The sequence below is a fragment of the Salvelinus fontinalis genome, chromosome 5, assembly GCF_029448725.1.
Source record: "Salvelinus fontinalis isolate EN_2023a chromosome 5, ASM2944872v1, whole genome shotgun sequence".
Lineage (NCBI taxonomy): Eukaryota > Metazoa > Chordata > Actinopteri > Salmoniformes > Salmonidae > Salvelinus > Salvelinus fontinalis.
This window is the reverse complement of record NC_074669.1, coordinates 57,531,689-57,559,596: the sequence shown is the minus strand read 5'-3', so window position 1 is coordinate 57,559,596 and position 27,908 is coordinate 57,531,689. Positions and strand designations below refer to the sequence as shown.

Genomic DNA, 27,908 nt, shown 5'->3' with positions numbered 1-27,908 from the left:
CTCATATAGCCTCTGAAATAGTATGCAGATGCAATGCTCATTTCCTGCAATGCTCATTTCCAGTCCTTTATAGTTTGTCTTGGTAACGGCACGTGATGTGAAAAAACACTTTTGAGCAAAAAAAATAACATCAGACTAAGGTCTGACATTGAGGATAGAATTTTCTATTCGTTAAGCCCCCCCCCCCCCCCCCCCCGGTTACAACCTCAGACAACATTTTCCCAGGAAACCTAATAAACCTTTCAACCACTATAGAAAACCCCTCACAATGATCTCGAACTGTGTTTCTAAAACACAATGAAGATAAAGACAGACTACCCCTTGTTAATCAGGAAGCGTTCTGGTATGTTGTGGTGAACTGCCATTACAGTTGCTTCACAGGAACCTTGACATGAAGGTTGTAGTCTGGTAAGACACTAAATGCACTGTCAGCATGCAGTCAACGCTATAACCACTTTGGAGCTAACTAGTGCTCTCAAATTCTATCCTGATGTTGGCAGCTGATGAGTTATATTAATAATATAGATAACTTAGCTACTTTCTCTTTCAGTTTGATTAATCTTCAACTCCATTAAAAGTGTATTTTTAATTTTTATTATCCATAGATCTATAACAGAGTTGGTATAAAAAAAGGACATGAGATGTGATAAGACCAATTGCCTAATATACAATAAACATATTTATCATACAAAAGAGCCCAGACTCAGAGTGACGTTTCAAATGTTTACTCAGTGAAGATGCACATCGGAATACAGTACATTCAATACAGTGCAGTGTCCACTTATACACTTAGACCTCACCCCCTCCCTTCCACAAAGATGTACTTCACTACTTTAACATCAGCCAGGATTTCTCCATGCTCCTCCGTGCACACCACAGGACTTATCAGTCAGGAGAGTTATTGGGAGTACACATTCCTACAGTCCACTGCAGTCCACTAAATCATTATACTCTTCTCATACACAAAGAGCTTAACCTAACACTACTTTCATTTAATTTCCAATCTATCACATATAATCATGTTTTATTTATTGACCAAAGCAAAAGCTGCATGCACATGCTGAACAATGTCAACAATATCATAAAAGAAGAATCCTAATATGTGCAAAACATGCCTTAATTGAGCAAGCAATGCAAATCACGCCATGTTGACAGTAGCATAACAGCTGAGATTTGGGAATGATTGATCATTCTCTATTTATGATGAAAGGAACTTGAGGAAGGGTGTACTGTAACCTGCTGATGATGTTTTACCGACTGTAGGAGAGCAGATGTGCTGGTTTTATTTCACCCTATTTGGAGTGACTTGACCATTTTGCAATTCAGGTCACTCAGTGTTTTGTTACCCTGTAGTTTGTACACAACATCACACCAAAGATCCTTCACTTCTTCTTTCTTGATTACGGCTGTAATGTTGAACACTTCATAGGGTGGAATCAACACCTCCTTTTCATAATCTCCCATCGCTGGGTAGGATTTGAGGGAAGCGCCAAAACATGTATTTATCTCAAAGCAGGACTTCTCTCCAAAATGTGTCAAGTTCTTTAAGAAAGAGCTGGAGGCAAATGAGCCAAAACGGATTTCCTTGTTCACTTCACCTGTAAAGTTCAATTTAGTTCTTCTGTATGTGGTGCAACAGCTCCGTTGGTCTGGATTTTGTTTCAGGAGGAGAATAGCTTCAGTCAGCAGGAAATGCAGGGAGTGGAACTTGAAGGCAGAGGTGTAGATGCTCTTGTTGGTAAAACATGCTTGGTTAAAATCTTTGTATATTGTTGGTTGTCCTGCAGTGTAAGCACAGATAGCCTGGACATGCTTCAGTTTAAGATTGTCTCTAATGGTCTTGTTTCTTGCACACCTTTCTGCCATTGTCCAGGAAGCATTGAAGTTTGTAGTTGTGTTTTTCTCCTCCTCAAGATATTTGTTCTCTACCAGCCCGGACATTTCCTTTCCACAGCCGTTGTACATGTCGTCAACAGAGTCAGGGGCCATGTTCAGGGGAATCGGAGGAGAGACAGAGCGACCACCACCCGTTTTCTGTAGAGAGAGAACATAACTACCTGAATCACACTGACTGTATATAGAGAGAGAACATACCTACCTGAATCACACTGACTGTAGAGAGAACATAACTACCTGAATCACACTGACTGTAGAGAGAGAACATAACTACCTGGATCACACTGACTGTATATAGAGAGAGAACATAACTACCTGAATAACACTGACTGTAGAGAGAACATAACTACCTGAATCACACTGACTGTATATAGAGAGAACATACCTACCTGAATCACACTGACTGTAGAGAGAGAACATAACTACCTGAATCACACTGACTGTAGAGAGAACATAACTACCTGAATCACACTGACTGTATATAGAGAGAACATACCTACCTGAATCACACTGACTGTATAGAGAGAACATAACTACCTGAATCACACTGACTGTATATAGAGAGAACATACCTACCTGAATCACACTGACTGTATAGAGAGAACATAACTACCTGAATCACACTGACTGTATAGAGAGAACATAACTACCTGAATCACACTGACTGTATATAGAGAGAACATACCTACCTGAATCACACTGACTGTAGAGAGAGAACATAACTACCTGAATCACACTGACTGTAGAGAGAACATAACTACCTGAATCACACTGACTGTAGAGAGAGAACATAACTACCTGGATCACACTGACTGTATATAGAGAGAGAACATAACTACCTGAATAACACTGACTGTAGAGAGAACATAACTACCTGAATCACACTGACTGTATATAGAGAGAACATACCTACCTGAATCACACTGACTGTATAGAGAGAACATAACTACCTGAATCACACTGACTGTATAGAGAGAACATAACTACCTGAATCACACTGACTGTATATAGAGAGAACATACCTACCTGAATCACACTGACTGTATAGAGAGAACATAACTACCTGAATCACACTGACTGTATAGAGAGAACATAACTACCTGAATCACACTGACTGTATATAGAAAGAGAACATAACTACCTGAATCACACTGACTGTATATAGAAAGAGAACATAACTACCTGAATCACACTGACTGTATATAGAGAGAGAACATGACTACATGAATCACACTGACTGTATATAGAGAATATAACTACCTGAATCACACTGACTGTAGAGAGAGAACATAACTACCTGAATCACACTGACTGTATAGAGAGAACATAACTACCTGAATCACACTGACTGTATATAGAAAGAGAACATAACTACCTGAATCACACTGACTGTATATAGAGAGAGAACATGACTACATGAATCACACTGACTGTATATAGAGAATATAACTACCTGAATCACACTGACTGTAGAGAGAGAACATAACTACCTGAATCACACTGACTGTATAGAGAACATAACTACCTGAATCACACTGACTGTATATAGAGAGAACATAACTACCTGAATCACACTGACTGTAGAGAGAGAACATAACTACCTGGATCACACTGACTGTATATAGAGAGAGAACATAACTACCTGAATAACACTGACTGTAGAGAGAACATAACTACCTGAATCACACTGACTGTATAGAGAGAACATAACTACCTGAATCACACTGACTGTATATAGAGAGAACATACCTACCTGAATCACACTGACTGTATAGAGAGAACATAACTACCTGAATCACACTGACTGTATAGAGAGAACATAACTACCTGAATCACACTGACTGTATATAGAGAGAACATACCTACCTGAATCACACTGACTGTATAGAGAGAACATAACTACCTGAATCACACTGACTGTATAGAGAGAACATAACTACCTGAATCACACTGACTGTATATAGAAAGAGAACATAACTACCTGAATCACACTGACTGTATATAGAAAGAGAACATAACTACCTGAATCACACTGACTGTATATAGAGAGAGAACATGACTACATGAATCACACTGACTGTATATAGAGAATATAACTACCTGAATCACACTGACTGTAGAGAGAGAACATAACTACCTGAATCACACTGACTGTATAGAGAGAACATAACTACCTGAATCACACTGACTGTATATAGAAAGAGAACATAACTACCTGAATCACACTGACTGTATATAGAGAGAGAACATGACTACATGAATCACACTGACTGTATATAGAGAATATAACTACCTGAATCACACTGACTGTAGAGAGAGAACATAACTACCTGAATCACACTGACTGTATAGAGAACATAACTACCTGAATCACACTGACTGTATATAGAGAGAACATAACTACCTGAATCACACTGACTGTATAGAGAGAACATAACTACCTGAATCTCACTGACTGTATAGAGAACATAACTACCTGATTTCTAAGCAAACAGCGGGAGGCAGGGCTTTCTCCTATAGATCTCCATTTTTATGGAACAGTCTGCCTACCCATGTGAGAGACGCAGACTCGGTCTCAACCTTTAAGTCTTTACTGAAGACTTATCTCTTTAGTAGGTCATATGATTGAGTGTAGTCTGGCCCAGGAGTGTGAAGGTGAACGGAAAGGCTCTGGAGCAACGAACCGCCCTTGCTGTCTCTGCCGGGCCGGTTCCCCTCTCTCCACTGGGATTCTCTGCCTCTAACCCTGTTACTGGGGCTGAGTCACTGGCTTGCTGGTGCTCTTTCATGCCGTCCCTAGGAGGGGTGCGTCACTTGAGTGGGTTGAGTTACTGACGTGAACTTCCTGTCTGGGTTGGCGCCCCCCCTTGGTTGTGCTGTGGTGGAGACCTTTGTGGGCTATACTCGGCCTTGTCTCAGGATTGTAAGTTGGTGGTTGAGGATATCCCTCTAGTGGTGTGGGGGCTCTGCTTTGGCAGAGTGGGTGGGGTTATATCCTTCCTGTTTGGCCCTGTCCGGGGGTTTCTTCGGATGGGGCCACAGTGTCTCCTGACCGCTCCTGTCTCAGCCTCCAGTATTTATGCTGCAGTAGTTTATGTGTCGGGGGGCTAGGGTCAGTTGGTTATACCTGGAGTACTTCTCCTGTCTTATCCAGTGTCCTGTGTGAATTTAAGTATGCTCTCTCTAATTCTCTCGTTCTCTCTTTCTCTCTGAGAACCTGAGCCCTAGGACCATACGTCAGGACTACCGGGCATGCTGACACCTTGCTGTCCCCAGTCCGCCCGGCCTTGCTGCTATTCCAGTTTCAACTGTTCTGCCTGCGGTTACGAAACCCCTACCTGTCCCAGACCTGCTGTTTTCAACTCTTAATGATCGGCTATGAAAAGCCAACTGAGATTTATTCCTGATTATTATTTGACCATGCTTGTCATTTATGAACATTTTGAAAATCTTGGCTCTCTCTAATTTTCTCCTTCTCTCTTTCTTTCTCTCGGAGGACCTGGGCCCTAGGACCATGCGTCGGGACTGCCGCCCGTGGTGACTCCTTGCTGTCCCCAGTCCGCCTGGCCTTGCTGCTATTCCAGTTTCAGCTGTTCTGCCTGCGGTTATGGAACCGCCACCTGTCCCAGACCTGTTGTTTTTCAACTCTTAATGATCAGCTATGAAAAGCCAACTGAAAATTATTCATGATTATTATTTGACCATGCTTGTCACTTATGAACATTTTTGAACATCTTGGCATAGTTCTGTTATAATCTCCACCCGGCACAGCCAGAAGAGGACTGGCCACCCCTCATAGCCTGGTTCCTCTCTAGGTTTCTTCCTAGGTTTTGGCCTTTCTAGGGAGTTTTTCCTAGCCACCGTGCTTCTACACCTGCATTACTAGCTGTTTGGGGTTTTAGGCTGGGTTTCTGTACAGCACTTCGAGATATTAGCTGATGTACGAAGGGCTATATAAAATAAAATTGATTGATTGATTGATTGATTCACACTGACTGTATATAGAGAGAACATAACTACCTGAATCACACTGACTGTATATAGAGAGAACATAACTACCTGAATCACACTGACTGTAGAGAGAACATAACTACCTGATTCACACTGACTGTAGAGAGAGAACATAACTACCTGAATCACACTGACTGTAGAGAGAACATAACTACCTGAATCACACTGACTGTAGAGAGAACATAACTACCTGATTCACACTGACTGTAGAGAGAACATAACTACCTGAGTCACACTGACTGTATAGAGAGAACATAACTACCTGATTCACACTGACTGTAGAGAGAGAACATAACTACCTGAATCACACTGACTGTAGAGAGAACATAACTACCTGAATCACACTGACTGTAGAGAGAACATAACTACCTGAATCACACTGACTGTAGAGAGAACATAACTACCTGAGTCACACTGACTGTATAGAGAGAACATAACTACCTGATTCACACTGACTGTAGAGAGAGAACATAACTACCTGAATCACACTGACTGTATAGAGAACATAACTACCTGATTCACACTGACTGTATAGAGAACATAACTACCTGAATCACACTGACTGTATAGAGAACATAACTACCTGGATCACACAGACTGTATAGAGAACATAACTACCTGAATCACACTGACTGTATAGAGAACATAACTACCTGAATCACACTGACTGTATAGAGAGAGAACATAACTACCTGAATCACACTGACTGTATAGAGAACATAACTACCTGAATCACACTGACTGTAGAGAGAGAACATAACTACCTGAATCACACTGACTGTATAGAGAACATAACTACCTGAATCACACTGACTGTAGAGAGAGAGAACATAACTACCTGAATCACACTGACTGTATAGAGAGAGAACATAACTACCTGAATCACACTGACTGTATAGAGAACATAACTACCTGAATCACACTGACTGTATAGAGAACATAACTACCTGAATCACACTGACTGTAGAGAGAACATAACTACCTGAATCACACTGACTGTAGAGAGAGAACATAACTACCTGAATCACACTGACTGTAGAGAGAGAACATAACTACCTGAATCACACTGACTGTATAGAGAGAATATAACTACCTGAATCACACTGACTGTAGAGAGAGAACATAACTACCTGAATCACACTGACTGTAGAGAGAGAACATAACTACCTGAATCACACTGACTGTAGAGAGAGAACATAACTACCTGGATCACACTGACTGTATATAGAGAGAGAACATAACTACCTGAATAACACTGACTGTAGAGAGAACATAACTACCTGAATCACACTGACTGTATATAGAGAGAACATAACTACCTGAATCACACTGACTGTAGAGAGAGAACATAACTACCTGAATCACACTGACTGCAGAGAGAGAACATAACTACCTGAATCACACTGACTGTATAGAGAACATAACTACCTGAATCACACTGACTGTATAGAGAGAACATAACTACCTCCATCACACTGACTGTATAGAGAGAGAACATAACTACCTGAATCACACTGACTGTAGAGAGAGAACATAACTACCTCCATCACACTGACTGTATAGAGAGAGAACATAACTACCTGAATCACACTGACTGTAGAGAGAGAACATAACTACCTGATTCACACTGACTGTAGAGAGAGAACATAACTACCTGAATCACACTGACTGTATAGAGAACATAACTACCTGAATCACACTGACTGTATAGAGAGAACATAACTACCTGAATCACACTGACTGTAGAGAGAGAACATAACTACCTGAATCACACTGACTGTATAGAGAACATAACTACCTGAATCACACTGACTGTAGAGAGAGAACATAACTCCCTGAATCACACTGACTGTATATAGAACATAACTACCTGATTCACACTGACTGTATAGAGAGAGAACATAACTACCTGAATCACACTGACTGTATAGAGAACATAACTACCTGAATCACACTGACTGTATAGAGAACATAACTACCTCAATCACACTGACTGTAGAGAGAGAACATAACTACCTGAATCACACTGACTGTATAGAGAACATAACTACCTGAATCACACTGACTGTAGAGAGAACATAACTACCTGATTCACACTGACTGTATAGAGAGAGAACATAACTACCTGAATCACACTGACTGTATAGAGAACATAACTACCTGAATCACACTGACTGTATAGAGAACATAACTACCTGAATCACACTGACTGTATAGAGAACATAACTACCTGAATCACACTGACTGTATAGAGAACATAACTACCTGAATCACACTGACTGTATAGAGAACATAACTACCTGAATCACACTGACTGTATAGAGAACATAACTACCTGAATCACACTGACTGTATAGAGAACATAACTACCTGAATCACACTGACTGTATAGAGAGAACATAACTACCTGAATCACACTGACTGTATAGAGAGAACATAACTACCTGAATCACACTGACTGTATAGAGAGAACATAACTACCTGAATCACACTGACTGTAGAGAGAGAACATAACTACCTGAATCACACTGACTGTATAGAGAACATAACTACCTGAATCACACTGACTTCAGAGAGAACATAACTACCTGAATCACACTGACTGTATAGAGAACATAACTACCTGAATCACACTGACTGTATAAGGCCATGGATTAGATATTAATGAAGTAAATCACACACACACACTCAAACAAGGGGTGATAAAGGCCATAAATGAACCAAAGGGGCTGACTGAACGTCTTACCAACCCTTTGTTAATTGTGTGAACACCTAATTAAGATATTTTACTGTTTTTATTTTTCATATTTATTTGAATTTTTTCTTCCTCTTCAACATTTATGTAACCATTATTTAACTAGGCAAGTCAGTTAAGAACAAATTCTTATTTACAATTGTTCAGTTGCAGAATGACAGATTTTTACCTTGTCAGCTCGGGGATTCAATCCAGCAGCCTTTCGGTTACTGGCCCAACACTCTAACCACTAGGCTACCTGCAGCCCCTTTACAGAGACCTTACCGAGTATTTTGTGTAGATCATTGACAAAAAAATGTAAATTAAATACATTTTAATCCCATCTTCTAACAACATGTGAAAAAGTGCAGGGGTTTGACAAACTGACTTGTTAGAAAGGTGGCATCCTATGACAGTGTCACCATGAAAGTTACTGAGCTCTTCAGTAAGGCTATTATTCTGCCAAGGTTTGTCTATGTAGATTGCATGGATGTGTCCTCAACTTTACACAGCTATCAGCAACGGGTGTGGCTGAAATAGCCAAAATCACTCATTTGAAGGGATGTCCACATACTTTTGTATATATAGTGTTCAGTGCATTGGGAAAGTATTCAGACCCCTTGACTTTTTCCACATTTTGTTACGTTACAGCCTTATTTTAAAATGGATTAAATAGTTTTTTTTCTTCATCAATCTGCCCACGATACCACATAACGCCAAGAAAAAAAAGGTTTTTAGAAATGTTTACAAATGTATAAAAAAATACTGAAATACTACATTTACATAAATATTCAGACCCTTTACTCACCATTGGCAGTAATTATAGCTTCGGGTCTTCTTACGTATGGCGCTACAAGCTTGGCACAACTGTATTTGGGGAGTTTCCCCCATTTTTCTGGATGGGGAGTGTCGCTGCACAGCTATTTTGAAGTCTCTCCAGAGATGTTCGATCGGGTTCAAGGCTGGGCTCTGGTGGTTAACTCAAGGACACTCAAAGACTTGTCCCGAAACCACTCCTGCATTGTCTTGGCTGTGTGCTTAGGGTCGTTGTCCTGTTGGAAGGTGCATCTTCGCCCCAGTCTGAGGTCCAGAGCGCTCTGGAGCAGGTTTTCATCAATGATCTCTCTGTACTTACATCTTTGCCTCCAATCTGACTAGTTTTCCAGTCCCTGCCACTGAAAAACAGCCCACAGCATGATGCTGCCACCACCATGCTTCACCGTAGGAATGGTGCCAGGTTTCCTCCAGACGTGATGCTTGGGCATTCAGGCTAAAGAGTTCAATCTTGGTTTCATCAGACTATAGAATCTTGTTTCTCATGGTGTGAGAGTCTTTAGGTGCCTTTTGGCAAACTCCAAGTGGGCTGTCATGTGCCTTTTACTGAGGAGTGGCTTCCGTCTGGCCACTCTACCATAAAGGCCTGATTGGTGGAGTGATGGTGAGATGGTTGTCCTTCAGGAAGGTTCTCCCATCTCCACAGAGGAACTCTAGAGCTCTGTCAGAGTGACTATCGGGTTCTTGGTCACCTCCTGACCAAGGCCCTTCTCCCCTGATTGCTCAGTTTGGCCAGGCGGGCAGCTCTAGGTAGAGTCTTGGTGGTTCCAAACTTCTTCCATTATAGAATGATGGAGGACACTGTTCTTGGGGACCTTCAATGCTGCAGAAAGTTGTTTTGTAACCTTCCCCAGATCTGTGCCTCGACACAATCCGAACAATACGGACAATTCCTTCAACCTCATGGCTTGTTTTTTGCTCTGACATGCACTGTCAATCTCAAAGATGATCAATGGAAACAAGATGCATCTGAGCTCAATTTCGTGTCTCATAGCAAAGAGTCTGAATACCTATGTAAATGAGGTATCTGTTTTTTATTTTTAATATATTTGCAAAAATGTCTAAAAACCTGTTTTCGCTTTGTAATTATGGGGTAGTGTGTATTGAATCCATGTTAGAATAAGGCTGTAACAAAATGTGGAAAAAGTTAGGGGATCTGAATACTTTCCGAAGGCACTGTACCGTATGTGTATGATCTTAATTTGAGATAGTTTGCTACAGCAGGAAAATAATCCCAGAGCAGCAGGAAATGTAGATTATTATGTGGATTATAATGAATGGAAAAAATGTTGTAAGGGTTGATACATTTTTTGTTAGGGCAATTAAGTATGACATTTTAAAGTGAAATTACTATCTTTAGAATCCTTTTTAATTATTGGAATAGACTAGACTACCTCCAATACACTACAAGTTAGGATTTCCTGCCGAACAGGAAAATTCCTACCAACAAAAGAGTGAAGATTCTACATCTATATCAGTAGCTACATTAGGCTCAATTTAGTCCCCTTTTCACCCTCACACACACACACACACACACACACACACACACACACACACACACACACACACACACACACACACACACACACACACACACACACACACACACACACACACACACACACACACACACACACACACACACACACACACACAGGCACACGCATACACAAACCCAAAAGATACATTTAACTCAGCTTACCATCTCTCCGGCCACACCAGAGGTCAACAGAAGAAATGTCCACACTGTAATGATCGCCATCTACATTCAAATCAACCACAGACATAAAGGGGGACAGAGAAAACACAGTAACATTATGGTATTATTGATGACTGTGTTAAACAGGGGTAGCAAATTGTCCTCTTGGAGAGCAACAGTACTGTGGGTGCAGGGTTTTACTGCAGCCCTGCTTCGACACATCCAATTCAATTATTTGGCAGGTAGCTTAGTGGTTAAGAGGGTTGGCCAGTAACTGAAAAGTTGCTGGTTTGAATCCCAGAGCCGACAAGATGAAAAACCTGCCTGTGCCCTTGAGCAAGGCGCCTAACCCGAATGGCTCTGGATAAGAGTTTCAGCTAAATTACTCAAATGTAATCAGGATGCTGTCACTGTATGTTGAATCAGGTGTGTTTGAGCAGGGCTGGAACACAGTAGCTTTCCAAGAGGAGGGTTGTCCTCCTCTGGAGTTAAAGGCTGCAAACAAACGTGTCTGTGGGGAGCAATGGAAACCCTGTGTCAGACACACATGGAATAGAAATGACCTTGTGTTAAGATGAAGCTTCTTTAAGATGCTGTATCTGTATTCATGGCTGTTTTATACTAGTATTGTCATGGTAGTTTCACAGCTCCTCCTCTGTTCGTCTGAGAAATAACACTTACATAGTGTACCCTCAAACTCAGAAGCAGACCACACACACACACAGACAGGAAACACTTATTTCATGCTGATCTAGTGTGAACATGACTAACAACAGCAACACCACTGCTGATACGGAGAAAAGGTTTCCCATAGTAACAGTACATCATAATGATCAACATCTTCCTCTAATCAGGGACTGATTCAGACCTGGATTACTCTTTAGCCAACATACCACCAATCAATCACCCAAAATAAAGGAAAGCAGCACTATGGTGAAGCCTGTGTCCCTCCAGGAACACGGAGTCCACTAGTCTAAGCTTTGTCTGCCAATCATTCATTTAGCTTGTTGAGGTAAATACTGTCCTCTACTGGCTGATGTGCATAGCGCACGTGTCAAGACAAGGCCTCTGGGTACATCAGTGTGTGTTTGCTTTTCAGTGCCACGGGTACGGGATCTTTTATACTGAAAACAATGTAAGAAACCTTATCACATTTGCAAGGTAGATCGATTTACAATTCACATCCCCGGAATTGTTTAACTGATCATTAAATCTATATGATATTATTCATAATCCTAAATTCACAATCAACAAGTAAATAGAATGTACTGTATACATACAGTACATATCTCAACTGAACGTCAAGTTTGATCACACACGTACACACAAACATATTTGTTTTACTATCCTTCTGGGGACCAAACAATTGATTGCAATTTAATTGTCCTAACCCTAAACCTAACCCTAACCTTTAACCTAACCCTAACTTTAACCCTTACCTTAGCCTTAACCCCAAACCACTAACCCTTAATTCTAACCCTAATAGAAAAATAATGTGAAACTAGGAGTCCAACTATGGAAGCCCTGCCCAACCTATGTAAATTAACATTTAGCAAAAAAATCCAGTCTGTTGCCAGACAAAAGCAAACACATTAAATTAGATACAAACTCATAAGCAAAGAGGTTCACATTTCCATCAAAGGGGAATGTGTGCAAACATGGCTGTTGTTGAACCACACCAATGATTAGACTATATCTTCATCATCACATCATGAAAGGTCATGTTGATGTTAATTTCTCTTCTGTCTCTCTTTTCCCCCTTCTCTCTTTCTCCTCTGTGTCTCTCGATGCTCTCTCTTTATCCTCTGTGTCTCTCGATGCTCTCTCTTTATCCTCTGTGTCTGTCGATGCTCTCTCTTTATCCTCTGTGTCTCTCGATGCTCTCTCTTTATCCTCTGTGTCTCTCGATGCTCTCTCTTTATCCTCTGTGTCTGTCGATGCTCTCTCTTTATCCTCTCTGTCTGTCGATGCTCTCTCTTTCTGCTCTCTCTTGCTCTTTCTCTCTCAATTCAGATCAAGTTAAGGGCTTTATTGGCATGGGAAACATATGTTAACATTGCCAAAGCAAGTGAAATAGATAATAAATTAACGTGAAATAAACAAGAAAACATTTACAGTAAACATTACACTCACAAAAGTTCCAAAGGAATAGAGACATTTCAAATGTCATATCATGTCTATATACAGTGTTGTAACGATGTGCAAATAGTTAAAGTACAAAAGGGAAAATAAATAAACATAAATATGGGTTTACAATGGTGTTTGTTCTTCACTGGTTGCCCTTTTCTTGCCTCTCTCTCCTGTATATCTCTCTTTCTCCTCTCTTTCTCTCTCTCTGTCTATTTCTCCTCTTCTTTCTCTCTCCTTTCGGTCTCTCTCATTCTCCTTTTTTTGTGTCTCTCTCTCTTTCTCCTCAGATCTCCAGGCTCAAAGCGTCAGTCCACCAGGTAGGTAGAGTATAAATCTACAGTGATTATAGCAGTTCAATAGTAGTCAGCTTTATTATCCCACATGTGTTTAGTAAGAAAGATAAGTGTCTCTCTTTTCTTTTCTCAGGGCCTGGTGTGAAGCTGGTGGGAGGAGACAGTTGCTGTGCTGGTGGAGGGGATTGATACCACCAGGGAGAATGTCCCCCCTCTGGAGGGCTGAAACTTAATTTTTCTATGACCTTGGAAGAAATCTAGAAGGAATGACTGCAACCACCATTATTACTTTTTGTTTGTTTTGATTCTTGCCACGGGGGAAACATGGAGTTTTGTTTATTTTAAGAGACTAGTTTAATTACGTCTGTTTTGCGTTCTGTACATTTAATTCCAGGATTTGTAGTTTTTTTTTAATTTGTAGATCTTATTTTGTTGATTCTTAAAGAGTCGATGTATGCGTCCCCTGCGGAAATCGAATTAGCATAATACAAAAATCCCATCAAAATCCATCACTTTAAACTAGAGAAATCTGGGGGTTTTGCATTGGATGCATCTCAATCCACCGCATCCGCTGATGTCACTTTCCGCATCTGCAGCAGTTTGGGTTACACATTAATATGACCCTCCCTCCATGAACATGTGACTGTGGGTTGTTCTGCTGTAGGAAGCCCACAAGCCTCACAAAACTCGTATGAGGGTCCCCAGTACCAGTTTCTAAAATAAGGGGTTGAATACAAACGTTCCTGATATTTCTTATATCTCTCTGATATAGGACACTTCACCACAAACTGCCTTTCAATCTGTTGTTTCATGTGTTATTCAATGCGTTTCTATGGGCCAACAGCATTAGAGAGATGCTGGTTGGATAGAGGGTAAATTCATGCTTTAGTCAATATACAAATGAGTTGTTATTTTCTAAGGTTATTATTCTATCAATATACAGTATTATCAGAACACATAAATAGGCATGCAATGCCTTGAGGATGTATTTAAAATGGATTCAATTACGATTTTGTGTCACTGGCCTACACAATACCACATAATGTCACAGTGGAAAAATGTTTTTAGAAATGTTTACAAATTAATAAAAAAATGTAAAGTACTCAACCCCTTTGTTATGGCAAGCCTGAATAAGTTCAAGCGTAAACATTTTCTTAACCAGTCACAGAAGTTACATGGACTGTGCAGTAATAATGTTTCAAATGATTGTTGAATGACTACCTCATCTCTGTTCCCCACACAACAATAATTATCTGTAAAGGCCCTCTGTCGAGCAGTAAATTTCAAATACAGATTCAAATGGAAAGACCATAAGTTGTTCAATGCCTCAGCAGAGAAAGGCACGTATTGGTAGATGTGTAAACATTTTCAAAAGTAGACAATGAATATCCCTTTGAGCATGGTGAAATTATTAATTACACTTTGGATGGTGTATCAATACACCCAGTCACTACAAAGACACAGGCGTACTTCCTAACTCAGTTGCCGGAGTGTAAGGAAACCACTCGGGGATTACACAATGAGGCCAATGGTGACTTAAATGTTCAGTTTAATGGCTGTGATAGGAGACAACGGAGGATGGATAAACAACATTATAGTTACACCACAACACTAACCTAAATGACAGAGTGCCTAGAAGGAAGCCTGTACAGAAGAGGAGGAGGACCGCCGTTACAGAACCACCCACCAATCCAGAATCAAGCAGCGAGGAAATCGGAGGAAGGGACAGCACAATAAGGAGGAATGGACTTGGGACGATGTATTGGACGGTAAAGGTTGCTACACATGGGAGGAGATCCTGGCTGGAAGGGATCGCCTCCCATGGGAACAGCTGGAGGCACTGAGGAGAGCAGAGGCAACCGGAGTTATGAGGGGATGCGTCTAGCACGGAAGCCCGAAAAGCCCGTGAGTACCACCCAAAAGTTTCTTGGGGGGGGCTAAGAGGTAGTGGGCCAAGGGCAGGTAGGAGACCTGCGCCCACTTACCAGGCTAACCGTGGAGAGCGGGAGTACGGGCAGACACCGTGTTACGCTGTAGAGCGCACGGTGTCCCCTGTACGTGTGCATAGCCCAGTGCGGGTTATTCCACCTCCCCGCACTGGTAGGGCTAGATTGGGCATTGAGCCAAATGTCATGAAGCCGGCTCTACATATCTGGCCACCAGTACGTCTCCTTGGGCCGGCTTACATGGCACCAGCCTTACGCATGGTGTCCCCGGTTCACCTACATAGCCCGGTGCGGGTTATTCCACCTCCCCGCACTGGTCGGGCGACGGGGAGCATTCAACCAGGTAAGGTTGGGCAGGCTCGGTGCTCAAGGGAGCCAATACGCCTGCACGGTCCGGTATTACCGGCACTACCTCCCCGCCCCAGCCCAGTACCACCAGTGCCTACACCACGCACCAGGCTTCCAGTGCGTATTCAGAGCCTTGTTTCTCCTCCACGCACTCTCTCTATGGTGCGTGTCTCCAGCCCAGTGCCTCCAGTTCCGGCACCGCGCACTAAGCCACCTGTGCGTCTCCTAAGTCCTGTGCACACTGTTGTTTCTCCCCGCACTCGTCCTGAGGTGCGTGCCCTCAGTCCGGTACCACGCACCAGGCCTATAGTGCGCTTCGAGAGGTCAGTGTGCCCTGTCCCTGCTCCCCGCACTAGGCTTGAAGTGCGTGTCCTCAGTCCGGTGCCTCCAGTTCCGGCACCACGCACCAAGCCTACAGTGCGTCTCAGCCGGCCAGAGTCTGCCGTCTGCCCAACGGCGCATGAACTGCCTGTCTGCCATGAGCCTGCAAAGCTGCCCGTCTGCCATGAGCCTACAGAGCCTTCCGCCAGACAGGAGCAGCCAGAGCCTTCCGCCAGACAGGAGCAGTCTGAGCCATCCGTCTCCCCAGCGCCGTCTGAGCCATCCGTCTCCCCAGCGCCGTCTGAGCCATCCGTCTCCCCAGCGCCGTCTGAGCCATCCGTCTCCCCAGCGCCGTCTGAGTCATCCGTCTGTCCCGAGCCATTAGAGCCGCCCGTCTGTCCCGAGCCGTCAGAGCCGATAGTCAGTCAGGAGCCGCTAGAGCCAGTCGTCAGTCAGGATCTGCCAGAGCCGCCAACCAGACAGGATCTGCCAGAGCCGCCAACCAGACAGGATCTGCCAGAGCCGCCAACCAGACAGGATCTGCCAGAGCCGCCAACCAGACAGGATCTGCCAGAGCCGTCAGTGAGCCATGAGCGTCCAGAGCCTTCAGCCAGCCATGAGCGTCCAGAGCCTTCAGCCAGCCATGAGCGTCCAGAGCCGTCAGCCAGCCATGAGCGTCCAGAGCCGTCAGCCAGCCATGAGCGTCCAGAGCCGTCAGCCAGCCATGAGCGTCCAGAGCCGTCAGCCAGCCATGAGCGTCCAGAGCCGTCAGCCAGTCATGAGCTGTCCCTCAGCCCAGAGCGGCTATTTATTCAGAACTGCCCCTCAGTCCAGAGCTGTCTCTCTGTCCGGAGCTGCCTTTCAGTCCGTAGTTGCCCCTCTATCCTGAGCTACCTCTCTATCCTGAGCTACCTCTCTGTCTTGAGCTATCCCTCTGTCCTGAGCTATCCCTCTGTCCCGGTGCTGCCCCTGTTGTCGATGTTACCAAAAGGATTCAGTGGGGGTAAGATGAGGGTGGTCATTAATAGGGGGAAATGGAAGCTGGGATTGACTATGGTGGGGTGGGGACCTCGCCCGGAGCCTGAGCCACCACCGTGGTCAGATGCCCACCCAGACCCTCCCCTAGACTTTGTGCTGGTGCGCCCGGAGTTCGCACCTTATGGGGGGGGTTATGTCACGTTCCTGACCTATTTCTGTTAGTTTGTTGTATGTGTTAGTTGGTCAGGACGTGAGTTTGGGTGGGCATTCTATGTTTTCTGTTTCTATGTTGGTTTATGGGTTGCCTGGTATGGCTCTTAATTAGAGGCAGGTGTTTGGCGTTCCTCTAATTAAGAGTCATATTTAGGTAGGTGTTTTCACAGTGTTCGTTGTGGGTGGTTGTCTCCTGTGTCTGTCGTTGCGCCACACGGGTCTGTTTTCGGTTTGTTTGTTTTTTTCGGTTTATGTAGTCTGTTCCTGTTTCATGCGTTCTTCGTTGTATGTAAGTTCTTATGTTCAGGTGCGTCTACGTCGTTTGTTGTTTTGTTAGAGTATAGCCGAGTACCTGTTTTCTTTAATAAATATGTCTTCAAACTCCGCTGCATTTTGGTTCCCTCACTACTCCTCCTTTTCGGTTGAAGAGGAGGAGGACCGCCGTTACAAAAAGTGCAAAAAATGTGGCGAAGAAATTATCTTTGTCTCCTAAATACAAAGCGAAATGTTTGGGGCAAATCCAACACATCACTGAGTACCACTCTTCATATTTTCAAGCATGGTGGTGGCTGCATCATGTTATGGGTATGCTTGTCATTGGCAAGGTCTAGGGAGATTTTTATGATAAAAATAAATGGATCAGAGCTATGCAAAGGCAAAACTCTAGAGGGAAACTTGGATCAGTCTGCTTTCCAAAACTGAAAAAACTCCACCTTTCACCAGGACAATAACCTAAAACATAATTCCAAATATACACCGGAGTTGCTTACCAAGATTACATTAATTATTCCTGAGTGGCCTCGTTACAGTGTTGACTTAAATAGGCTGGAAAATGTATGGCAAGACTTGAAAATGGCTATCTAGCAATGATCAACAATCAACGTGGCAGAGCTTGAAGAATCCAGGAGTGCAAAGCTCTTAGACTTATCCAGAAAGTCACCGCTGTAATCGCTGGCAAAGGTGATTGATTCAGGGGTGTGAAGACCTGTGTAAATGAGATATTTCTGTGTTTCATTTTCAATAAATTAACAAAAATGTCTAAAAACATGGTTTCTCTTTGTTGTTGTGGGGTATTCTGGGTATTGTTTGAATTCAGGATATACATTAATACAACAACATGTGGAATTAGTCAAGGGGTATGAATAGTTTCTGAAGGCACTGTATGGTCTAAAAATGTTAGCATGGGTTGTTTCAAATATGCTTTTTTTTAAATATTTGACAGTCTAAACCTGAATTCCCACCAAAACTGGTGAATTACGTTTACTTTCTGTCCATCATTATACAATTGTTTGTGCTATAGTTCAGTCAATATTTAATAGATTTTTTCAATTCTAAAAGCTTTGAGTATCTCATTCTTTATACAGCTGTTACATTTATCCGAACTGGATTTTTTTCTAACCTTTTATACGTTTTGATAACCGTTGCTAGCATTACTATTATTAGTATAATCATCTGTCCATTCTTATTTTTCTGTAAAAAAAGGGGATATCTATTCCACAAGTTTATGTTCAGGTTTCGTCAACGTCGTTTTCTTGTTTTGTAGTTTTGAAAGTGTTTTGTTTCGTTTCGTGTTGCCATCGTGTTTATAATAAAGATGGCTTATTTCCCGCAAGCTGCGTTTTGGTCTTCAGATCCCTCTCTCCTCACCTCGTCCGAGGATGAGGAGAGCAACAGACGTTACAGAATCACCCACCACGCTAAGACCAAGCGGCAAGGGAAAAATAAACGGAGTAAGAGACAGGAGAGAAAGGAGCAATGGACATGGGACGATGTTTTGGATGGAAAGGGTTGCTACACTTGGGAGGAGATCCTGGCTGGGAGGGATCGCCTCCCATGGGAACAGGTGGTGGCACTGAGGAGAGCAGAGGCTACCGGGGAGAGGAACCGGAGCTATGAGGGAACGCGTCTGGCACGGAAGCCCGAAAAGCCCGTAAGTAATTCCCAAAAATTTCTTGGGAGGGGGCTAAGAGGTAGTGGGCCAAGGGCAGGTAGGAGACCTGCGCCCACTTCCCAGGCTTACCGTGGAGAGCGGGAGTACGGGCAGGCGCCGTGTTACGCAGTAGAGCGCACGGTGTCTCCTGTACGAGTGCATAGCCCAGTGCGGGTTATTCCATCTCCCCGCACTGGTAGGGCTAGATTGAGTATTGAGCCAGGTGTCATGAGGCCGGCTCAACGCGTCTGGTCTCCAGTGCGTCTCCTCGGGCCGGCATACATGGCACCGGCCTTACGCATGTTTTCCCCGGTTCGCCTACATAGGCCGGTGCGGGTTATTCCACCTCCCCGCACTGGTCGGGCGACCGGGAGCATTCTACCAGGTAAGTTTGGGCGGGTTCAATGCTCAAGAGTGCCAGTACGCCTCCACGGTCCGGTATTTCCGGCACCACCTCCCCGCCCCAGCCTAGTACCTACAGTGTATACACTACGCACTAGGCTACCAGTGCGTATCCTGAGCCCTGTTCCTCCTCCACGCACTCTCCCTGTAGTGCGTGTATCTAGCCCGGTGCCTCCAGTTCCGGCCCCACGCACTAAGCTACCAGTGCGTCTCCAGAGCCCTGTACAAACTGTATCTTCTCCCCCTACTAATCCTGATGTGCTTGTCCTCAGCCCGGCGTCACCAGTGCCGGTACCACGCATCAGGGATAGAGTAGGCTTTGAGAATACAGTGTGCCCTGTCCCTGCTCCCCGCACTAGTAGGAAGGTGCTTGTCATTAGCACGGTGCCTCCAGTTCCGGCACCACGCACCAGGTCTACAGTCCACCGTATCCGGCCAGAGCCATCCGTCTCCCCAGCGCCATCTGAGCCATCCGTCTCCCCAGCGCCATCTGAGCCATCCGTCTCCCCAGCGCCATCTGAGCCATCCGTCTCCCCAGCGCCATCTGAGCCATCCGTCTCCCCAGCGCCATCTGAGCCATCCGTCTCCCCAGCGCCATCTGAGCCATCCGTCTCCCCAGCGCCGTCTGAGCCATCCGTCTGCCATGAGCCTGCAAAGCCGCCCGTCTGCCATGAGCCTGCAAAGCCGCCCGTCTGCCATGAGCCTACAGAGCCATCCGCCAGACAGGAGCCGCTAGAGCCGTCAGCCAGACAGGAGCCGCTAGAGCCGTCAGCCAGACAGGATCTGCCAGAGCCGCCAACCAGACAGGATCTGCCAGAGCCGCCAACCAGACAGGATCTGCCAGAGCCGCCAACCAGACAGGATCTGCCAGAGCCGCCAACCAGACAGGATCTGCCAGAGCCGCCAACCAGACAGGATCTGCCAGAGCCGCCAACCAGACAGGATCTGCCAGAGCCGCCAACCAGACAGGATCTGCCAGAGCCGCCAGCGAGCCATGAGCAGCCAGAGCCGTCAGAGAGCCATGAGCAGCCAGAGCCGTCAGAGAGCCATGAGCAGTCAGAGAGCCATGAGCAGCCAGAGCCGTCAGAGCGCCATGAGCGTCGAGAGCCGTCAGCCTGCCATGAGCGTCGAGAGCCGTCAGCCTGCCATGAGCGTCGAGAGCCGCCAGCCTGCCATGAGCGTCGAGAGCCGTCAGCCTGCCATGAGCGTCGAGAGCCGTCAGCCAGCCATGAGCGTCGAGATTCGTCAGTCAGCCATGAGCTGCCCTTCAGCCTGAAAAGGCTAGATACCCTGAACTGCCCATCAGTCCAGAGCTGTCTCTCTGTCCGGAGCTGCCTTTCAGTCCGGAGTTGCCCCTCTATCCTGATCTCCCTCTCTATCTTCATCTATCTCTATATTCTTATCTATCCCTCTGTCTTGTTTTATCTCTCTGTCCCGGTGTTGTCCTTATTAGGTATATTATTAAGAGGATTTTGTGGGGGAAAAAAGAGGGTGGACATTCTTGGAGGGAGGCAGCTAGGATGGACTATGGTGGGGTGGGAACCGCGCCCGGAGCCTGAGCCACCACCGTGGTTAGATGCCCACCCAGACCCTCCCCTAGACTTTGTGCTGGTGCGTCCGGAGTTCGCACCTTGTGGGGGGGGTACTGTCACGTTCCTGACCTATTTATGTTAGTTGTTAATTGTGTTAGTTGGTCAGGACGTGAGGTTGGGTGGGCATTCTATGTTTTCTGTTTCTGTGTTGGTTTTGGGTTACCTGGTATGGCTCTTAATTAGAGGCAGGTGTTTGGCGTTCCTCTAATTAAGAGTCATATTTAGGTAGGCGTTGTCACAGTGTTCGTTGTGGGTGATTGTCTCCTGTGTCCGTATGTATGTTCGTACCACATGGGACTGTAGCGTTTGTTTGTTTCGTTTCGTTTCGATGTCGTCTGTTTCCTGTACGTAAGTTTATGTTTAGTTATGTAAGTTTATGTTCAGGTTTCGTCAACGTCGTTTTCTTGTTTTGTAGTTTTGAAAGTGTTTTGTTTCGTTTCGTGTTGCCATCGTGTTTATAATAAAGATGGCTTATTTCCCGCAAGCTGCGTTTTGGTCTTCAGATCCCTCTCTCCTCACCTCGTCCGAGGATGAGGAGAGCAACAGACGTTACATGTTGAAGTTTGAAAAACAAACAAAAAATGTTTCCTTGTTGATTTTTACTTCTCATTACGTTATTGACTATGAATTCTGAATGTTATTATGTGGATTATTGTTGTTAGTACAGTATATAGAGATAGTTGGCCAATTGCAAGCAACAGGCAGAACTTAACATGCAGCTTAATGTTATGAACCGATTTCTTAAAACGCTACTAATGGGAGATTACATGTTCCTGCCTATTAAAACAAACCTGCTTGCATCCAAAAAAAAACAAGAATAAACCAGCAGATTAGTTGATCTCCTGTTGTTACTGGCCACGTTCCACTGCCCAGACGTTGCTGACACATGCCAGACCTTACAATGCCTGGATAGGTATTTTAAGTATCAGCTAACCACATTATATGTTACAGCAATCTGGCGCTTTACGGTACAGTCGATGACGTGGCATGCAACCATTGGTTGACGCATGCAACGTCTGAGCAGGGGAATGTGACCACTGTGTCAAACGAGTTTGATACCAGACAGCTGCGTTTACGCCTTGATCACCCGACAGCGTCATTGCGCAAAATGGTACGCAGCATCATCTGGATATGTGTGCAACAAAAGTTCAACATTCACCTTCTGCTACCATTTCTGTCAAGCCGTCTACACATACAGTTTGATGCATACTTTTGATGAATCCAACTTATGCAGCACCGGTGGCGACACATTTATACTTTTTTTTGTCTGTTCTGTATTTTATTATTTTGGCATTAATACGTGTATGGAAAATACAGAGCTTAGGGGTTGGTAATGTTCTCTAGTTGCGCCGTGATTTGCTCAGTGTTCTGTCACTCATGGGGACACTACGTCACCCCTAAATCGGGTAGAGCTCGAAAATTCAAGCCCCTTGGGTGCTGCCCATCCATGAAGGCTCAAGGTCATTGGCCACAGATAAAATTACCAAAATCCCTTTACATCTACGGTAGCTTTGATTGGACTAATCATGTCAACTTCATACTTTCAAAACCTTAACTAACGAGCTAGACAAGCAGTCATGATCATGCATCAAATCGGCAATCTACTGGTAATTCCTTTTCAATTCTTGTCATATGAAGAGAAATTATAGATAAAACGTATCACTGCTCATCGGCCATTGGACATAAACATTACACAACAAGTTGGAAATCGCAAATTCAACAATGAGTGCTAAGGCGCCACTGCCGCCCCGGGTTTGATCTCAGGCTGTTACAGTCGGCTGTGACCAGGAGACCCATGAGAAGGCGCACAATTGGCCCAGCGTCGTCTGGGTTAGGGGAGGGTTTGGCCGGCCGGGATGTCCTCATCATGCTCTAGCAACTCTTGTGGCGGGGCATGCTCCTGTAAGCTGGCTTCGGTCGTCAGGTCGACTGTTTCCTCCGACATATTGGTGCGGCTGGCTTCCAGATGAAGTGAGCAGTGAGTCAAGAAGCAGTGCAGCTTGGTTATCGACCTTCGCCGAGTCCGTAGGGGAGTTGCAGCGATGAGACAAGGTCGTAACTAGCAATTGGATATCAAGAAAAAGGGGCTATCATTTGGATATCACAAAAAAACGCCATGGGCCAGAAAAGTCTAATACATTGGCCATGCTAGTCTGCCTCGTTCAAAACAACTGGAAACTCAGAACTGGGAAATCTCAGACTGCAGTGAGTTCAAGACAACTGGGAACTCGGATAAAACTTGATTCGACTGGGAAAATATGGAAAATCATTTTGAATGGTCATCTAACTCGGAATTCCAAATCGGGCCTCTTTCTAAAGCCCACAAGTAGGACCGCCGCGCCACCTTCCTGTTCAAGTGAGCACAGTACATTGTGAGTCCAAAAATGTCTTGTATGCTGCTGCATAAATGATGTAATATGCCAGGGAGATATGTATACTGTAGCTAAGAAAGTGATACTAAGTGTATGTTGTGTAGTAAGCTGTTAGTAGCCCATGTGCCTCACCCTAATAATTTGGTCCCTTTCCCCCTCATAACTTAGCTTACTGTTCTGACTTGGTGGTTCACATGTAGCCTATAGCCTGTTTTAGAGAAATGTCATCATAGAATATTGTAAGAGCTTTCATCGCCTGTTTATATGAACCCCTTTATTTAAACTACGGTTCTGACTTGTACAGGGAGAAAACTGTAAGAACGGCCCATGTTCTAAATTCTGTCGCTGTACCTTTAAAAAGTGCTGGACAAATAGTTATATGTCGGTCTTAGCTCGCTCATTAATGTCTTGATAGTCAGGTGTAGCAGTGGTAAAGTGTTGGGACTGCTGTTGGGACTCTGCTGTTGGGACGGCTTTGTGTAGGCTCTAACAGTTTGTGGGCACCGTTTGTCACAGTTATAGTGCAATTAATGTATTGTTTAATGTTGTGTTTTGTTGTGTAGTGGCTTTGCTGGCATGCATCTACAAAATATTGGGGGGAGTTTGCCCCACACAGAACAAACTGCAACTGCAACGCAATGCGTACCATTAGAAATTAATGTACTTCTGGTATACTCAAATACATTTTAACATGTGGAGAGAGAATGCAGGAGACAGTCAACTAATAAAGCAGGCAGGGGACCATTTTGTGGTGCTGAAACGTAAAGCTGCAATCGCAGCGCATTCAATGGCAGGTGAACAGCGCCTGGTGCTGAAAATATAGCTAACTTGTTATATAAGTGGCGCATAGCAACAGATAGAGAAAACATACACCAGTCGAGTAATTCATGTCAACAATCATCTTCATTTTAATTTGACTTCACAAACAAAAAGAGGGCTTAATTGGAGTCCATTTTTTTCCAAGCCTAGTCCAATAAAAATAACTTCACTGGCTGAGGTAGGCTATAAGGTATACCTCACTGATTTGACAGCTTCAATGCAGTTACACACCTCTGACAGCACCAACATATCAGCTATGCAGATTATTGTTTTTGTTTCAATGAATGATTCTAGCACTGAAGGGCTAAGAGAGCTTTAATACTCCAGGCTTCAAATGATTGAATTCATTGCCAGACATCATTAGAAGTGCAGAATGTGTATTAAATATTTAAGTCCATATTTGTCCCGCTTTAGGAATGTGCATAATGCCTACATCATAATGTCTACATTATAATACCTACATCATAATGCCTAGATCGTAATGCCTAGATCGTAATGCCTACATCATCATGTCTACATCATCATGCCTACATCGTAATGCCTACATCATAATGCCTACATCATAATGCCTACATCATGTCTACATCATAATGTCTATATCATAATGCCTACATCATAATGCCTACATCATAATGCCTTCATCATAATGCCTATATCATAATGCCTATATTTACTAATGACATAGTCATTAGTTACTATTGTTACAATAAACATATTATAGAAGGTTTGTATAAAATAAATTGCATATGCAGTCTTTCCAAATTATTCACAGATATTAAACTTTGTCATACTTCCTTTTTGAATGTCAATTTGGAAATTGACACCCATTTGTAATACCAAAACATGCAACAATAATGTGGTTCAGGCTTTTTCCTTGTAAGTGTAACTTTATAGACGTCCTTACCTTTGCCTGTTGAGTTGGGTATCTAGAAGCGTATGTCTACAAGCGGAGATGCAGCTGATGCTTTATAGAGATGCAGGGTGTTGTACTACACAAAGTGATTGGTCACCCTTATCTTGAAGGCGTTCCCTTTCTAGTCAGTCATGCAATTTCTTGTAAATCCTGGGTTGAGTTGCTGCCAGACTACATTGCTGACTCACTCCAGATCTTACAATGTCAGTGTATCACTATCACTTAATCTCCAATATACGAATGCCAATAAAGCAAATTGAGAGAGAGAGAGAGAGTTCTGTAAGATGCCCCTACATGTAAAGATTATAACGACAAATAATGCATGCAGGGCAGAATTAGGCCAATATCCACTAATAATAAAAAACAAAATAATGGCAATTCAGTTTTGAGTTCACAAACCTGTTCTACTAACACACTGAAGCCTCAGTCCCCTCATCCAGCTGGTCCTGGGGCTGAGTTCACAAACCTGTTCTACTAACACACTGAAGCCTCAGTCCCCTCATCCAGCTGGTCCTGGGGCTGAGTTCACAAACCTGTTCTACTAACACACTGAAGCCTCAGTCCCCTCATCCAGCTGGTCCTGGGGCTGAGTTCACAAACCTGTTCTACTAACACACGGAAGCCTCAGTCCCCTCATCCAGCTGGTCCTGGGGCTGAGTTCACAAACCTGTTCTACTAACACACTGAAGCCTCAGTCCCCTCATCCAGCTGGTCCTGGGGCTGAGTTCACAAACCTGTTCTACTAACACACGGAAGCCTCAGTCCCCTCATCCAGCTGGTCCTGGGGCTGAGTTCACAAACCTTTTCTACTTACACACTGAAGCCTCAGTCCCCTCATCCAGCTGGTCCTGGGGCTGAGTTCACAAACCTGTTCTACTAACACACTGAAGCCTCAGGACCAGAAAATCCAAACAATCAGAATAAACCAAATTACAACACAGTCAAAACAAAACTATATTACCTATTGGGAAACACAAGCACAAAGGAAAATGCATTACTATCTGGCCCTAAATCGACAGTACGCCACGGCCACCTTAGAAAAACCTTGACAAAGTACAGACTTCAATGCTTCCCATAGTTGTGTCAAGTTGGCTGGATGTCCTCTGGGTGGTGGACCATTCTTGATACACGCGGGGAACTGTTGAGCATGAAAAACACAGCAACGTTCAGTTCTTGACACATTCAAACCGGTGCGCCTGGAACCTACTACCATACCCCATTCAAAAGCACTTCAATCTTTAGTCTTGCCCATTCACCCTCTGAATGGCACACATACACAATCCATGTCTCAATTGTCTCAACGCTTTAAAATCCTTCTTTAACCCGTCTCCTCCCCTTCAAGTGGCATCAATAAGGGACCATAGCTTTCACCTGGATTCACCCGGTCAGTCAATGTCATTGAAAGAGCAGGTGTTCTTAATGTTTTGTCCACTCAGTGTGTATAAGTAGTGTCTTGTATAGGGCATTGAGTGGACTAGGATTAGGATAAATGTCTGCCTCCCTGTCTGTCTGTAATAACATGCATAGAGAAATCAGTCTGCCGTATGATTATGGAAGATAGAGTTTGCGTTGACATGGTAACCACTGACTCAGCCTGCATTCTAAATAGCACCCTATTCTTTATATATTGAACTACTTGTGAGCACAAAACAAGGGACCTTTTCAAACCAGCCTATCTGCAGTGAATGTCCAGTTGCAAGTGGGAAACGCTGTCTTTGTGACATCATCACTACTAATGAATTTAGCTTCCTTTTACATCAGCCTCTCTTTTTATCACCTGAGAGAGAGTGACAGAGTGAGTGAGGCAGAGAGAGCGAGGGAGAAAAAGAAAGGAAGAGCGAGAATGAAAGTGAAATTAAGAAGAGAGAGTCGTTTCTCTGGAGCAATCAGCACTTAATAAGTGCTGCTTTTTATATGACCTTTTAGCCAAGTCGCATTTTGTTATTTATTTTGACTCTCTCCCACAGGCCTCCCCTACCAGAATTACACTGCATTTTTGGTGCAGTCCCATTGAAGAGTTGGAAGGATGGATCATGTGTTAAACAACACTGGATGTGTGAGAAAGCACAGTAAATATTCTCTCAATGTTAGGTCCTGCAGGCTGTCCCAACACATAATAATGACTTGACCTTAGTTTACACTAACAAGTTGTATTCTATACCCATTTGAATAGTAAACAAGTTATTAATTAATTTGTTTGATAAGATTACAGATTTTCTAATTTCAGTTTTAGGGGACCCCACATAGGGTCCCGATGCCAAGTTTGGGAACCACTGCTCTAACTTGGACTCTAATGGAGTTGCACTGGATATCCCTGTGGGAGTTAAGATGTTTTTTGTTTTTTTTGTAACCAAATGAAACTATTTATTTGATGTCTTTCAAGAGACCAATGCTATGTGAAGTTTGTCCACCATTCATCAGGCCCAGGGCAGTGGAGCTGTGGTCTTATAGGCTCTAACTGTAGTCTAACTAGACTC

The 27,908-nt window shown here is 43.9% G+C and overlaps 1 protein-coding gene across 1 annotated transcript; it reads right to left on the bottom strand.

Annotated features, from left to right (window-relative positions):
• Nucleotides 1-709: 709 nt before the first annotated feature.
• Nucleotides 710-25,548, bottom strand: LOC129855911 (ecto-ADP-ribosyltransferase 4-like). The gene is made up of 3 exons (XM_055924022.1): nucleotides 25,423-25,548; nucleotides 11,178-11,237; nucleotides 710-2,034 (listed from the first exon to the last, which is right to left on the bottom strand). Exons 2-3 carry the CDS (start codon nucleotides 11,235-11,237, stop codon nucleotides 1,288-1,290), a joined length of 807 nt encoding a protein of 268 aa, XP_055779997.1. The 5' UTR covers nucleotides 25,423-25,548; the 3' UTR covers nucleotides 710-1,287.
• Between the last annotated feature and the right edge of the window lie 2,360 nt (nucleotides 25,549-27,908).